This window comes from Sorex fumeus, unplaced genomic scaffold (assembly GCF_029834395.1).
Source record: "Sorex fumeus unplaced genomic scaffold, SorFum_2.1 ptg000035l, whole genome shotgun sequence".
Classification (NCBI taxonomy): Eukaryota; Metazoa; Chordata; class Mammalia; order Eulipotyphla; family Soricidae; genus Sorex; species Sorex fumeus.
This window is the reverse complement of record NW_026606092.1, coordinates 25121642-25135286: the sequence shown is the minus strand read 5'-3', so window position 1 is coordinate 25135286 and position 13645 is coordinate 25121642. Positions and strand designations below refer to the sequence as shown.

At 36.2% G+C, this 13645-nt stretch overlaps 1 protein-coding gene across 1 annotated transcript in view; it reads right to left on the bottom strand.

Annotated features, from left to right (window-relative positions):
- LRP1B (LDL receptor related protein 1B) overlaps positions 1-13645 on the bottom strand; it is a 1985988-nt gene that overhangs the window by 724080 nt on the left and 1248263 nt on the right. The window contains exon 22 of the mRNA XM_056117551.1: positions 4352-4552. Within this exon, the coding sequence (XP_055973526.1) occupies positions 4352-4552 (201 nt within the window). The remainder of the gene's footprint in view (positions 1-4351; positions 4553-13645) is intronic.

The following is a 13645-nucleotide window of genomic DNA, read 5'->3' as shown; positions in this document are numbered from 1 at the left end:
GGAATTATTGTACAGAAATATTATACTCAGCAGGTGAAACAATATTACCTTTATTTAAAATATGGCTATTTTTACAGTACTAAAGAGCCTCTTTTGTACCATCTGTTGAATTGAAACATACATATTTGTATTATCAAAATGCACCTTAAATGAAGAGGAGATATTTAGGCTGTTTTTTACCTTGCTAGTCTTATGCCTATCGCTGAATATTTCAATTTATCTTTTGATATTTTATTACACGATGAAAACGTGTCCATTGACTAAATCCTAGTCAAAACCTCTGAGATGACTTTCATCTAGGTATCAATTAGATTATGATTATTAAACATTTTTATTGTGTGTTTTCTCAAAACATCCATAAGACTCAGCCCACACACATGGTTTTGTGTGTGTGTGTTTGTGTGTATTAATTTTAGAAAAGTGTGCACTGACTTTAAAAAAATAACAACACTAGCACTGTTTTTACCAAGGTAAGACAACATTCAGAGAATGAACCAAGGGCTCTAGACCACTGAATGACATAGCTCAACACTACTAGAAGATGCTATTTCTTCCAGACATGTTGATTAGATGATAGTCCCTTTAATCCACTGATAGTAGGTCTTTAGAAAGCTTGAAATTATAATATAAATCCTACCACTGTAGATCTGATATGTAGATCCACCACCCAAGCCTGGACCTGAAAGCTGAACATAGAAATAATGAAGGCAATAATTCTCAGTCTTCCTTTACATGATCAATCCCAAATTGCTCAGTTCCATGGACCAATCTCCACCAAGACATTTTAGTACCTTTCCTTAGGACACTCCAGCAATTTAATTTTCGACTCATTTGTCTTACTCCAAAGTTTAACTTTAGTTTAGTTTATACTGGGTACTCTTCTTTTGAAAGAAAATATATAAATGCAATCTAATCTATTCGTTCACTTATGTCCAACTTTGTCTGTCTTTTAATATACTGTTAGAACAAATATCAGCAATTAGCACTTCATTAAGTGACATCTTTCCATTACTTTTTTCTTAAATATACATCTTTCTTTTTGAAATTATTAAAAGACTTCATAAAATATATTCTCACCAATAGGATTAAATTATTTAATTTTATAATTTATAAATTATTTTAAACTACAGTAAAAATGAGCCTGATTTGGAGAACAGTTAAAAAAACCACCCAAATGATGAAATTTTACACCTGAAAAGGTTCTCTGGGTATTTTATACAGATTGCAAGCCATTTTAAATCAGGATATTAAAAAATATATTAACATATAGTAAGGAGTGTTACATAGTCAGCCCACATTTTTTGTTTTAATTTGGGGAGGTAAACACGAAGAGGACAGACACTACGTTTAATTAATCTACAGAAAATAGTTTTAATGAAACCTCTCAATTTTGGGTATCTCTTTTTACAAATTATTTCCAAGCTACTAGACAACTAATGATATTTTAAAAATCTATTTGGGTGGCTTATTTTTTACATCTACTAGGTAAATAATTCATCACAACCTTTGTTTCAGACTCATAAACTAACATCTCTGCATTACTGAACATATTCTAACCAGGACCAATGGAGAATGACCAGAAATAAAGATTTAACTGTCGTTTTTCAGCAGACACCTGTTTTTCCCATATGGATATAATCTAATGCGCTTAAAATACAAAAGTGTAGTTGAAGACAAAAAGGCACAGAAAGTGTTCAGTTTTAATACAGCAATTTTTGTTTCTTCTTTTCATTGGTCTAACTCTCACTGAACTTTCTCATGTAGAGGGCAGAGTGAGGCAGCCTCTTTGGTTTCAGTATGTAACAGTGCTATAATCACTTTAAATGTCTTATTGTGTTCCTGACTATTCTCAGATTCAGTTTCACTGAAACTTCACTGAAACTTCTCCCACTCTATGGCAATCCTTGAAATCTTGGCACCAGAGAGATTGTACAAGGTAGGGCTCTAGCCTTGCATACTGCTGACCCAGGTTGAATTCCCAGTATCCTGTGAAATCCTCTGAATCTGCCTGAGTAACCTCTGAACACAAAGCCAGGAGCAAAGTTGGGTGTCACCCACCCTCAACCTCCCCTCAAAAAGAAAAAGTGCAAAGCTTGTGCAAAGCTAATGAATGTAGTGACTGAATAAACCAGAAGTTGTTTTTTGTTTGTTTGTTTTTAAGAAATAGATCAAGGTGCCAGAGTGATAGTACAGCAGATAGAGCATTTGCCTTGCATGAGGACGACCTGGTTCAATCCCTGGCACCCCATATGATCCCTCAAGCACCGCCAGGAGTAATTCCTGAGTACAGAGACAAGAGTAACCCCTGAGCATTGCTGGGTGTGACTCAAAACAAATTAAGGGGCATCCTTCCTTTTTTTTTCTTTGTCCCTACCTTTCTCTCTCTCTCTCTCTCTCTCTCTCTCTCTCTCTCTCTCTCTCTCTCTCTCTCTCTCTCTCGCCTTTCTTTCTTCCTACCACTCTCTCTTTTCCTGGGTTCACAGAGAAGATGACAAAAAAAACCTTTATTCTATTATGATACTCCTCAATTCCTTTTATGATATTTCTCTTTTGTGTCATATTAACTTTATTAAATAAAAATATGAAGAAAAAGTAATTTTTTAATAATGCATGTATTATATAGGCTTGATTATCATGGCCACTCATTGGAGAGAAACACTATTGCATTTTAGTTTAGAGAAAACTTATATTCAAGAAATTAAGACATCTGATAAGGTGAGTAAATGAAATTCACTTGAGAGAATTTGAATGTTTTCCTAATTCCAGACTAGTCTTAAAATAACATAATTTGAGTTCAAGTATTATAGGTAGATGCCATATTTTAAAATGCTTATTGCACAGCTGTGATAGAGAAGGGATCACTAAGTCAATGATGGTTGGAGGGATAATTCAGGATGAGAGATATGTGTTGAAAGTAGATAAAGGTCCAAATGCGATAGCCTCTCAGTATCTGTATTGTAAACCATAAAGCCCAAAAGTAGAGAGAAAATGGGGGAAATTGTCTGCCATAGACGCAGGAGGAGGGCTGGGTGGGAGGGGGGATATTGGGGACATTGGTGGTGGAGAATATGCACTGGTTGAGGGATGGGTGTCGATCATTGCATGACTGAAACTCAAACATGAAAGCTTTGTTACTGGATCTTATGGTGATTCAATTAAAAATAAATAAAAATAATAAAATAAAATGCCTATTGCAATATTTGTGATGAACCCACATCAGTTTTGGTGCAAAACATTGCTATCACTTATTTTCTTAAGAAAGGATACATTTGTGATAAGAGTAGATAATGAACCAAACATGATAACCTCTCAGTATCTGCATTGTAAACCATAATGCCCTAAATTAGAGAGAGGATATGGGGATTACTTTCTCCATAAAGGCAGGGGGAGGGTGGAAAGGGGGGGGTGTACCGGGAATATTGGTGGTGGGGAATGTGCACTGGTGGAGGGATGGTTGTTTGATCATTGTGTGATTGTAACCCAAATATGAAAGCCTGTAAATATCTCATGGTAATTGAATAAGAATTATGTAAAAACAAAAGGAAACATTTGGAGAAAAAGAACTAAACACAGATAACAGAAGTCTGCCATCTTCGTTCTTTTTTTATTTTTTTTTGTTTTCATCTTTTATTTTTCTTCATCTAATTTTAAAGTACTTTCTTATTTATTTTATACTACTTGCAAAAAATTTGATATACCAGAATAAAGACAGTTTCAAGGACATTTTATAGAGTCAGGTCTCTGTGGAATTAATGATGTTACGTTTTAAAAAAGAAAGAATAAGTCTTTTGTTATCACTTAGTATTCTCTAAGAGCTTGATTCAGATGGAGAAAGGAACTTTAGACATAACGGCAGTTGTCTTTCCAACTCTCAATCAGGCAGCTCCATCATTTCCCAAAGTCATTCTCTCACAGCCTCAAGTCATCTCATTATTGCTCCTATCATCCTATAAACTCTTCATTACTCTATTGATGTCACCTTCCATACTATCTAGAAAACTTATTTTAAAAAATCTCTTTCCTAAATATCTGATATCCCCCCAGAAAAAGAAATGTAATTTTTTTTGTTTGTGAGTGTTGGCATAAGAATGTCTTGGCAAAAGTGATTTCAAAGTTTCAAAGCTAACAGATTAAATTCATCACTTTAACTAGACAAACCACTTGAAATAAATCTAGTTTATGGGGACTAAAAACTTCAGAGAAAATTATATAAAATTGAGTACTATTTAGTACTATTTAGTACTACTTAAAAGGAATAAATGGGAAAGACATGTGCATATGTGGAAAGTATTAGCAATTAATCCAAAATTTACTAGCTTTAGAGAAACAAATGCAGTGAAACATGCAATACCGCAGAGATCTCCTTCATCAGATCCATCAGGACAATCCCTTCTCCCATTGCAGAGTTTTTCAGGCTGCAGGCAGACTGAAGTGTCATTAGCACAAGGATATTTGGGTGGGCCACACAAGAAACTGTCACAGTCATCTTCATCTGATTGATCTTCGCAGTCAATATCTCCATCACACATCCATGCTTTGTTGATGCATCTCCCTTTAGAAAACAGACACAGTGTGCAATTGATTTTTGTAATTAAATCACTGAAATAATGAGTATTCACATTATCTTCAGTCACAGACAGTACCATTTGCTAATATCAATAAATCTATTTTTTTGCTTCACATTTTATTTCATGATAGCTTTTACATAATTGTGACTGTCAAAAATGATTAGTAACCAAATATTCACACATTTTTAAAAAAATTTATATTATTGACTTACCCAATTAAAATTCTAGGATTAATATCTAATTCAATTTATATACATTTGGAATAGTACATTTCAATTATATCCATATAAATATTATACTTAGGAGCCTAAATTTAGTTGAATATCATTGTTTTTCATTAACACTATACTTAAATATATGCTATGTTCTTTGCATTTTTACTCTAAAAACCCAACTCCATAGAAAAGATTTCCTAACAATGCAAAAGTATTAAGCACTATTAGTTAAAATTTCATAGAACTAAGTTTATGAAGTCGGAGAAAAGGTACAGCTTGTAGGGAGTTTGTCTTTGACACATTCCCTGGCTCCCTATATGGTCTCACTAGCCCTATCAGGAGTGATCCCTAAGCAGAGATCCAGAAGTAAGAATGGAGCACCAATGCATGTATCCCCAAACCAAGGGAAAGAATAAAAAAAAAACTAGTTTTCTTAATATGGATTTTGAAAAGAAAAAAAATCATGGTTCTTTTTTTTTGTAAAAAAAAATCTTTTTTTTTAAAGTAACAGTGAAAAGCACAGACAAAACGGTTATTTTCTATAAGTAATTTTATTCGGTACAAATGCTTTTTTTCTCTCCTTCTGGCATTTTTATTCCAATTTGCAATCTTACCGGGCGATATGAAATTATGATACAGTGTAAAGAAAATGATGCCTAAAGAAAAATAATAGTTATTTACTATTTGCCAATATATGTTATTCTCACATAAAATAAATGGAATTCTATTTATTTATTTATTTATTTGCTTTTTGGGTCACACCCAGTGATGAACAGGGGTTACTCCTGGCTCCTGCACGCAGGAATTACTCCTGGCTGTGCTCAGGGGACCATATGGGATGCTGGGAATCGAACCTGCATGTCGCGTGCAAGGCAAACACCCTACCCGCTGTGTTATCACTCCAGCCCCAATAAATGGAATTAAAAAAAAAAAAAGAAAATGTTAGATTCTCTATGTCAGTGAATCAGTATGTGTTTTCTTATTTAATCTTAAATGTTCAATATAAATGCATATAATTTTATTTATTTTAATATAGAGTCCAGTCTTGTTGATGATAACTAAGAAGTCTAGGACTGATGATACAGCGTTAGGGTCCTTTGGTGTTGTATCAAGGTGTGTCAATGCATGGGACCAATAAGGATATATATACTAGTGTTTGGGTGATGTGAGGTATTAGGGATGAAACTCAGAGTCTCACACATGCTAGGCATTGCTCTGTCACTGGAACTAGCTTCTCATCACCAAAGCACAAAACACATTTTATTTATTTATTTTCATTTTTTTTATTAGTGAAACACCATGAGGTACAGTTATAAACTTACAAATTTTTGTGCTTGGGTTTCAGTTATACAATGATCAAGTACCTATCCCTCCACCAGTGCCCATCTTCCAGCACCACTGGTACCAGCATCCCTCCCACCCCCCCATCCCCCCGCCCCACCCTGCCTCTGTGGCAGGGCATTCCCTCTCTCTCATTTTGGGTCCTGTGGTTTGCAAGAGAGGCATTGAGTGGCAATCATGTTTGGTCTATAGTCTACTTTTAGCATGCTTCTTCCACCCTGGAAGGATCCTCCCAATACCTTTATCTGGTGCTCTCTTCTCTTTCTGACCTTCCTTTTCCCCTAGCATGTGTGCCTGGCCTCCAAGTCATGGAGCAAAATTCGTGGCATTAATCTCAGCCACTTCTGGGTGTTACTCTCCCATTTTGTTGCTTTATGTTCCCCAGATGACTGCAATTTTTCTGTGTCTATCCCGCTCTTTCTGACTCATTTGGCTTAACATGATACTTTCCATGTAGTACCACTTGTATGTAAATTTCATAACTTCATCTTTTCTAACAGCTACATAGTACTCCATTGTGTAAATGTACCAAAGTTTCTTTAACTAGCCATCTGTTCTTGAGCACTCAGGTTTTTTCCAGATTCTGGCTATTGTAATCAGTGCTGCAATGAACAAACAGGTGCAGATGTCACTTGGACTATACTTTTTTTCCTCTCTGGGATATATTCCCAGGAGTGGTATTGCTGGGTCAAATGGGAGATCAAATTCTAATTCGGAAATCAATCAACATAATCCATCATATCAATAAAAGAAAAGATAAAAATCATATGATCATATCAATAGATGCAGAGAAAGCATTTGACAAAATCCAGCACCCATTTATGATGAAAACCCTCTCCAAAATGGGGATAGAGGGGACTTTCCTCAATATAGTTAAAGCCATCTACCACAAACCTACAGCAAACATCATTCTCAATGGGGAAAAACTGAGTACCTTCCCCCTAAGACCAGGGACGAGACAAGGCTGCCCACTCTCTCCACTACTGTTCAATATAGTACTGGAAGTACTTGCAATAGTTATTAGGCAAGAAAAAGATATTAAGGGCATCCAGGTAGGGAAGGAAGAAATCAAGCTCTCACTATTCGCAGATGATATGATACTATACTTAGAGAACCCTAAAGCCTCTACCAAGAAACTCCTAGAAACAATAGACTTGTAAAGTAAAATGGCAGGCTATAAAATCAATACCCAAAAATCCATGGCTTTCCTATATGCAAATATTGAAAGAGAAAAAAGTGACATGAAGAAAATAATCCCATTCACAATTGTGCCCCAGAAAATCAAGTACCTAGGAATCACCTTAACTAAGGAAGTAAAGGACCTGTACAAAGAAAACTACAAAATGCTACTTCAGGAAATAAAAGAGGACACGAGGAAAAGGAAAAATATCCCCTGCTCATGGATGGGGAGAATTAACATTATCAAAATGGCAATACTTCCCAAAGCACTGTACAAATCCAATGCAATCTCTATAAGGACACTCATGACATTTTTCAAAGAAATGGAGCAAACACTCCTGAAATTTATATGGAACAATAAGCCCCCACGAACAGCTAAAGCAATTCTTGGGAAAAAGGAAATAGGAGGAATCAACCTTCCCAACATCAAGCTCTACTACAAAGCAGTAATAATAAAATCAGCATGGTACTGGAACAAAGGCAGAGCTGCAGACCAATGGAACAGAGTTGAATACACTGACATCTCCTCTGAAGCATATGATCATTTAATCTTCGATAAGGGAGCAAGAAAAGTGAAATGGAGCAGGGAAAGCCTCTTTAACAAATTGTGCTGGCAAAACTGGACAGCTATATGCAAAAAAGTGGGCTCATATCTCTGTCTAACGCCAAGCACAAAAGTCAGATCAAAATGGATTTATGACCTCAACATCAGACTGGAATCCATAAAGTTCACTAAAGACAAAGTTGGCAAAATCCTCCATGATACTGAAGCTAATGATATCTTCAAAGATGTCACGCCACTGGCCAAACAAGTGAAAACAGAGGTAGACAAATAAGATTATCTTAAACTAAGAAGCTTCTGCACCTTAAAGGAAACAGTGACCAAATACAAAGACAGTCTACAGAATGGGAAAGGATATTCTCCAAATACACATCCAACAAGGGGTTGATATGAAGGATATACAAAATACTGGTTGAACTCCACAAGAAGGAAACACCCAATACCATCAAAAAATGGGGCAAGGAAATGAACAGAAACTTTCGCAAAGAAGAAATCCGCATGGCTAAAAGGCACATGAGAAAATGCTCTACATCACTAATCATCAGGGAGATGCAGATCAAAACAACAATGAGATATCATTTCACACCACAGTGACTGGCCCACATCAAAAAGAACATAAGCAACTGATGCTGTCGTGGATGTGGTGAGAAAGGGACTTTCCTTCACTGCTGGTGGGAATGCCGACTGGTCCAACCCTTTTGGAAAACAGTATAGACGATTCTCTAAACACATTTTAATATTCAAAATTAATCATTAGTAATTTATTTGTATATATAAAGAAAATATGTGTGTGTCTGTGTTTTACCACACCAAAAGGCTGTGCTACTCAGGAATGTCTGTGCACTCAGGAATCATTCCAGCTCAACATGACTTAATTGACCAGAAAGACTTGCAAACTTGCAAATATTGTCATGGATATTTAATTGAATTTTTATTGATTCCAATATGCAATTCTATTTTTTCCTACCACATTTATTTATAACTTCTTAAAAAACACTAGCTCAGTAATCAATCAATCCTTATATCATGTAGTCTAATGTCTAATAGCTTTTTGTTTTGTTTTGGTGCCACACCCAGCTACAGCCACTGCCATGCTTAAGACCACTCTCCACACATTCCGACAAGCCTCACACATGAAGGAACTGGCAGAGCTACCCAAGTGTGCAGGACCCAGTGCTTAGATCTCCAAGCCTGCTTGGATCGGGACTAGGCCTCCTCCACCCAGATCCCCCATCTTCCAGTATGTAGGCGTTACACCCACCAACTGCCCCCCCACCCCCGGTGCCATGTAATCCCATCAACGGCCAAGACCCAGAGACTATAAAATCCAGCTCCTGGAAGTGCGCAGCCGTATTTGCTCCTGCATGACATATTATCATCTAGTTTTTATTCTGGAGAACCTGGCAGGTGACTGAAAGTATCCTGCCTGCACTGCAGAGTTTGGCAAATTCCCCGTGGCATATTCAATATTCCAAAAACCAGTAACAATAATGGGTCTCATTCTCCTGACCCTAAAAGAGCCTCGAATGTGTTACTTTCTAAAATCTCAGGGCTAGGACGAAGGAAATGTTACTGGTGACTGCTCGAGGAAATCAATGAACAACAGGATGACAGTGATACAGTGATACCCAGCTACACCTGTATTTTTTTTCTGCTCTGAGCTTGGGGGTTGCTTCCTTTAGTACTTGGAGGACAGTGGGACCTATGGATTAAATTAGGGTCAGCTGTATTCAATGCAAACACTTGAGCCCCTGCACTATCTTTCTAGCATGAAATCTAATAGTTTCTGCAGGTCCATTATAAAGAGTCTTGGGGACAGAGAAATAACACAATGAGTAGAGGACTTGCTTTGCTCTCAGGTGAATGGGTACAATCCTTGACATTCCATAACGTCCCCTGTGCACCGCAAGGAGTGATTCCTGAGTGCAGAGCCAGGAGTGTACCCTGAGAACCACAGGAGGTGACTCAAAAATTCCATATTGAGATTATTCTCTGTGTTATATTTTCTCATGGACTTTAGGAAATAAGAAAGCCTTGAAATATCCTCATGTTCACTAATAATTTATAGTCAAGCAAGCAATACAAGATCAATGTGTAACATATAACCATAGTCTAAAAGATGACATGCTATACTTAAGAATTAAATTGTATAAGGTCATCTGCAAGTATAATAGAAACATAATAGAATAAATAATTCAATAATGATAAAGTAATTTCCAGTTTTTGTTTGGTAAATCAAGATGCAACTTCCTTTCTCCTATTCAACATCACTAATCTATCATGACATTCTTAACCATTGACTCCAGAATGACCTTAAGTTGTTCCATAAAACTCAGCTAGAAATTACTATTAATCTTTTAGAGTCACAAGAGCAACAAGATCTATTTTTTAACACTGAACTAAATACTGCCTAGAAAAGATTAAATAAATCTTACTTAAATTACTAATTACTTTAACACATATTATTACCAGAGATATGAATAAATAAATATAATGTAGCAAACATATATATACGCTGATAACCTACTTCTTCCCACTGATTTGCATGTCTCATTTAAAGCTTAAATAAAATGCTTAAACAAAGTTCCCTATATTTTGTTTTATTGAATTCTTACATATATGTAGATAATAAGGAGCACCAGGATAATTCATTTAATTAAATTTCTAATTATGAGAATTTGGGGGCTAACAATCCAAAGTAAAAAGACCTTAGCAAATAAACTTATAGGATGTTGATTTTTATTAGGTATATATTGAAAAATATTCTAACATAGTCTCTCAATATAACATCTTCAACAAGCACTTATTGAGATATCCTCACTTAAGTTCCCAAATTTGTACATAAGTAATCTGATATAACGGAAATTAGATTATTAACATAATAAATAATTAATATATCATAGAAATTGTGGACATCAAACATCTAAAGATTAAAAGTTAACATTAATAGTAAAACGCTCCTAAAATATAAAAAAAATAATTTGATGATTATTTTAAAACTTACTCTAAGGGCTGGAGAGATAATATGGGGAAGACAGTATGAGCAAATAGTGAAAGGCATGAGTCTGACCTGGTTCAATTTCTACATTGCTTGGTATGGCCGTAGGGGATGATGATTGAGTACTGGTGGTGTGACTTTGTTAGTGTCCAATGCCAAAGACCTAAATAGTGCTATGCTCTGGGGCTGCAGCATTAAACCACTCATCCAACTGGCTAAGTATTGCCAAGAGTGGGTTTGAGCCTCAGAGCCCTTCTTTACAGGCCCAAAGACAAAAAAGAAAAAGAGAACAACCCAAAACAACCCATAACCTTTATGCATACTATATATAGTAAGATTATATTATGAAGTGAATTTCTGCATTATATTTTAAACATATTTATAGTGTCAGCTTAAAAACTGTCAATGCGATACTGTAGTGGAGATTTTAGCTTTTCCTTTGAGTGAAGAGAATAATAATTGCCAAAAAAATCAAACAGGAAACAAAAATAAAACAGAAGAGTAAGCATATTGAGGGGAGTGAGTAATAGCCCAAGGTGCTAAGCACATCCTTCTTTAGCTGGAGACCTGTGTTCATTTCTTGGTGACTCATGGTCCCCAAGCATTGACCAAGTAGTAGCCTCTGAGCACCAGCAGATGCGGCATCTCCAAAAAGCAAGAAGAAAAATGTCAGCATGATTGGTATCATAAGAGATGTCACATACACACAAATTCAGATATTTTAGAGATTATTTCTACTTATTTTACTTTGTAAGATGCACTTTAACTAAAATTTATAATAAATTCAAAGTCATAAAACCCCCCAAAATTCTTAGAAATCTCTTAAAATGTGTTTCTTTCCCAAAGAAAATATATGTCTTTTAAAACATCTCTTTGAATGTTCAATGAATTGACTATTAAAAAAATAAAATGCCCCAAAAGTCCATGGCTTTCCTATACACAGTGAGAGAGAAGAAAGTGACATGAAAAAAACAATCCCATTCACAATTGTGCCCCAGAAAATCAAGTACCTAGGAATCACCTTAACTAAGGAAGTAAAGGACCTCTACAAAGAAAACTACAAAACGCTACTTCAGGAAATAAAAGAGGACTTGAGGAAATGGAAATATATCCCCTGCTCATGGGTCAGGAGACTTAACATTGTCAAAATGGTAACACTACCAAAAGCACTGTATAAATTCAATGCAATCCCTATAAGCATACCCAGGACATTCTTCAAAGAAATGGAGCAAACACTCCTGAAATTTATATGGAACAATAAGCCCCCACGAATAGCTAAAGCAATTCTTGAGAAAAAGAAAATGGGAGGAATCAACCTCCCTAACTTCAAGCTCTACTACAAAACAGTAATAATTAAAACAGCATGGTACTGGAACAAAGGCAGAACTGCAGACCAATGGAACAGGGTTGAATACACTGACATCTCCCCTCAATCATATGATCGTCTAATCTTTGATAAAGGTGCAAGAAATGTGAAGTAGAGTAAGGAAAGACTCTTTAACAAATTCGGCTGGCATCACTGAATGGCTACATGCAAAAAAAATGGGCTCAGAACTCTGCCTAACACCGTGTACAAAAGTAAGATCAAAATGGATTAAAGACCTCAACATCAGACCAGAAACCATAAGGTACATTGAAGACAAAGTTGGCAAAACCCTCCATGACATTGAGGCTAATGGTATTTTCAAAGATGCCACGCCCCTGGCCGAGCAAGTGAAAACAGAGATAGATAAATGGGACTATCTTAAACTAAGAAGCTTCTGCACCTCAAAAGAAAGAGTAACCAAAATACAAAAACAGTCAACATAATGGGAAAGGATATTAGCTGAATACACATCTGACAAGGGGTTGATATCAAGGATATACAAAATACTGGTTAAACTCCACAGGAAGAAAACATCCAACCCCATCCAAAAATGGGGCAATGAAATGAACAGAAACTTTCTCAAAGAAGAAATCTGAATGGCAATAAAGCACATGAGAAAATGCTCTACATCATAAATCATCAGGGAGATGCAGATCAAAACAACAATGAGATACCATCTCACACCTCAGAGACTGGCCCACATTCAAAAGAACTAAAGCAACCGATGCTGGCGTGGATGTGGCGAGAAAGGGACACTCCTTCACTGTTGGTGGGAATGCCGACTGGTTCAGCCCTTTTGGAAAACAGTATGGATGATTCTCAAAAAATTAGAAATTGATCTCCTATTTGACCCAGCAATACCACTCCTGGGAATATATCCCAGAGAGGCAAAAATGTATAGTCGAAGGGACATCTGCACTTGTTTGTTCATTGCAGCACTCTTTACAATAGCCAGAAACTGAAAGAAACCTGAGTGCCCAAGAAAAGATGACTGGTTAAAGAAACTTTTGTATATCTACACAATGGAGTACTATGTAGCTGTTAGAGAAGATGAAATCATGAAATTTACATACAAGTGGTACAACATGAAAAGTATCATGCTAAGCGAAATGAGTCAGAAAGAAAGGGATAGACATAAAAAGATTGCACTCATCTGGGGGATATAAAGTAACAACATATGAGATTAATACCCAAGAATAGCTGAGCACCAGAAGGATTACTCCATAGGTTAGAGGCCAGCCGGGTGTTCTATGGGAAAGGACAGCTCAGATAGAGAAGGGAGCACCAAATAAAGGGTGTTTGGAGGATCCTCCCAGAAGGGAAGATGAATGTTGAAAGTAGACTATGGACTGAACATGTTTGCCACTCAATGCCTCTTTTGCAGACCACAACACCCAAAAGTAGAGAGAGAACAAA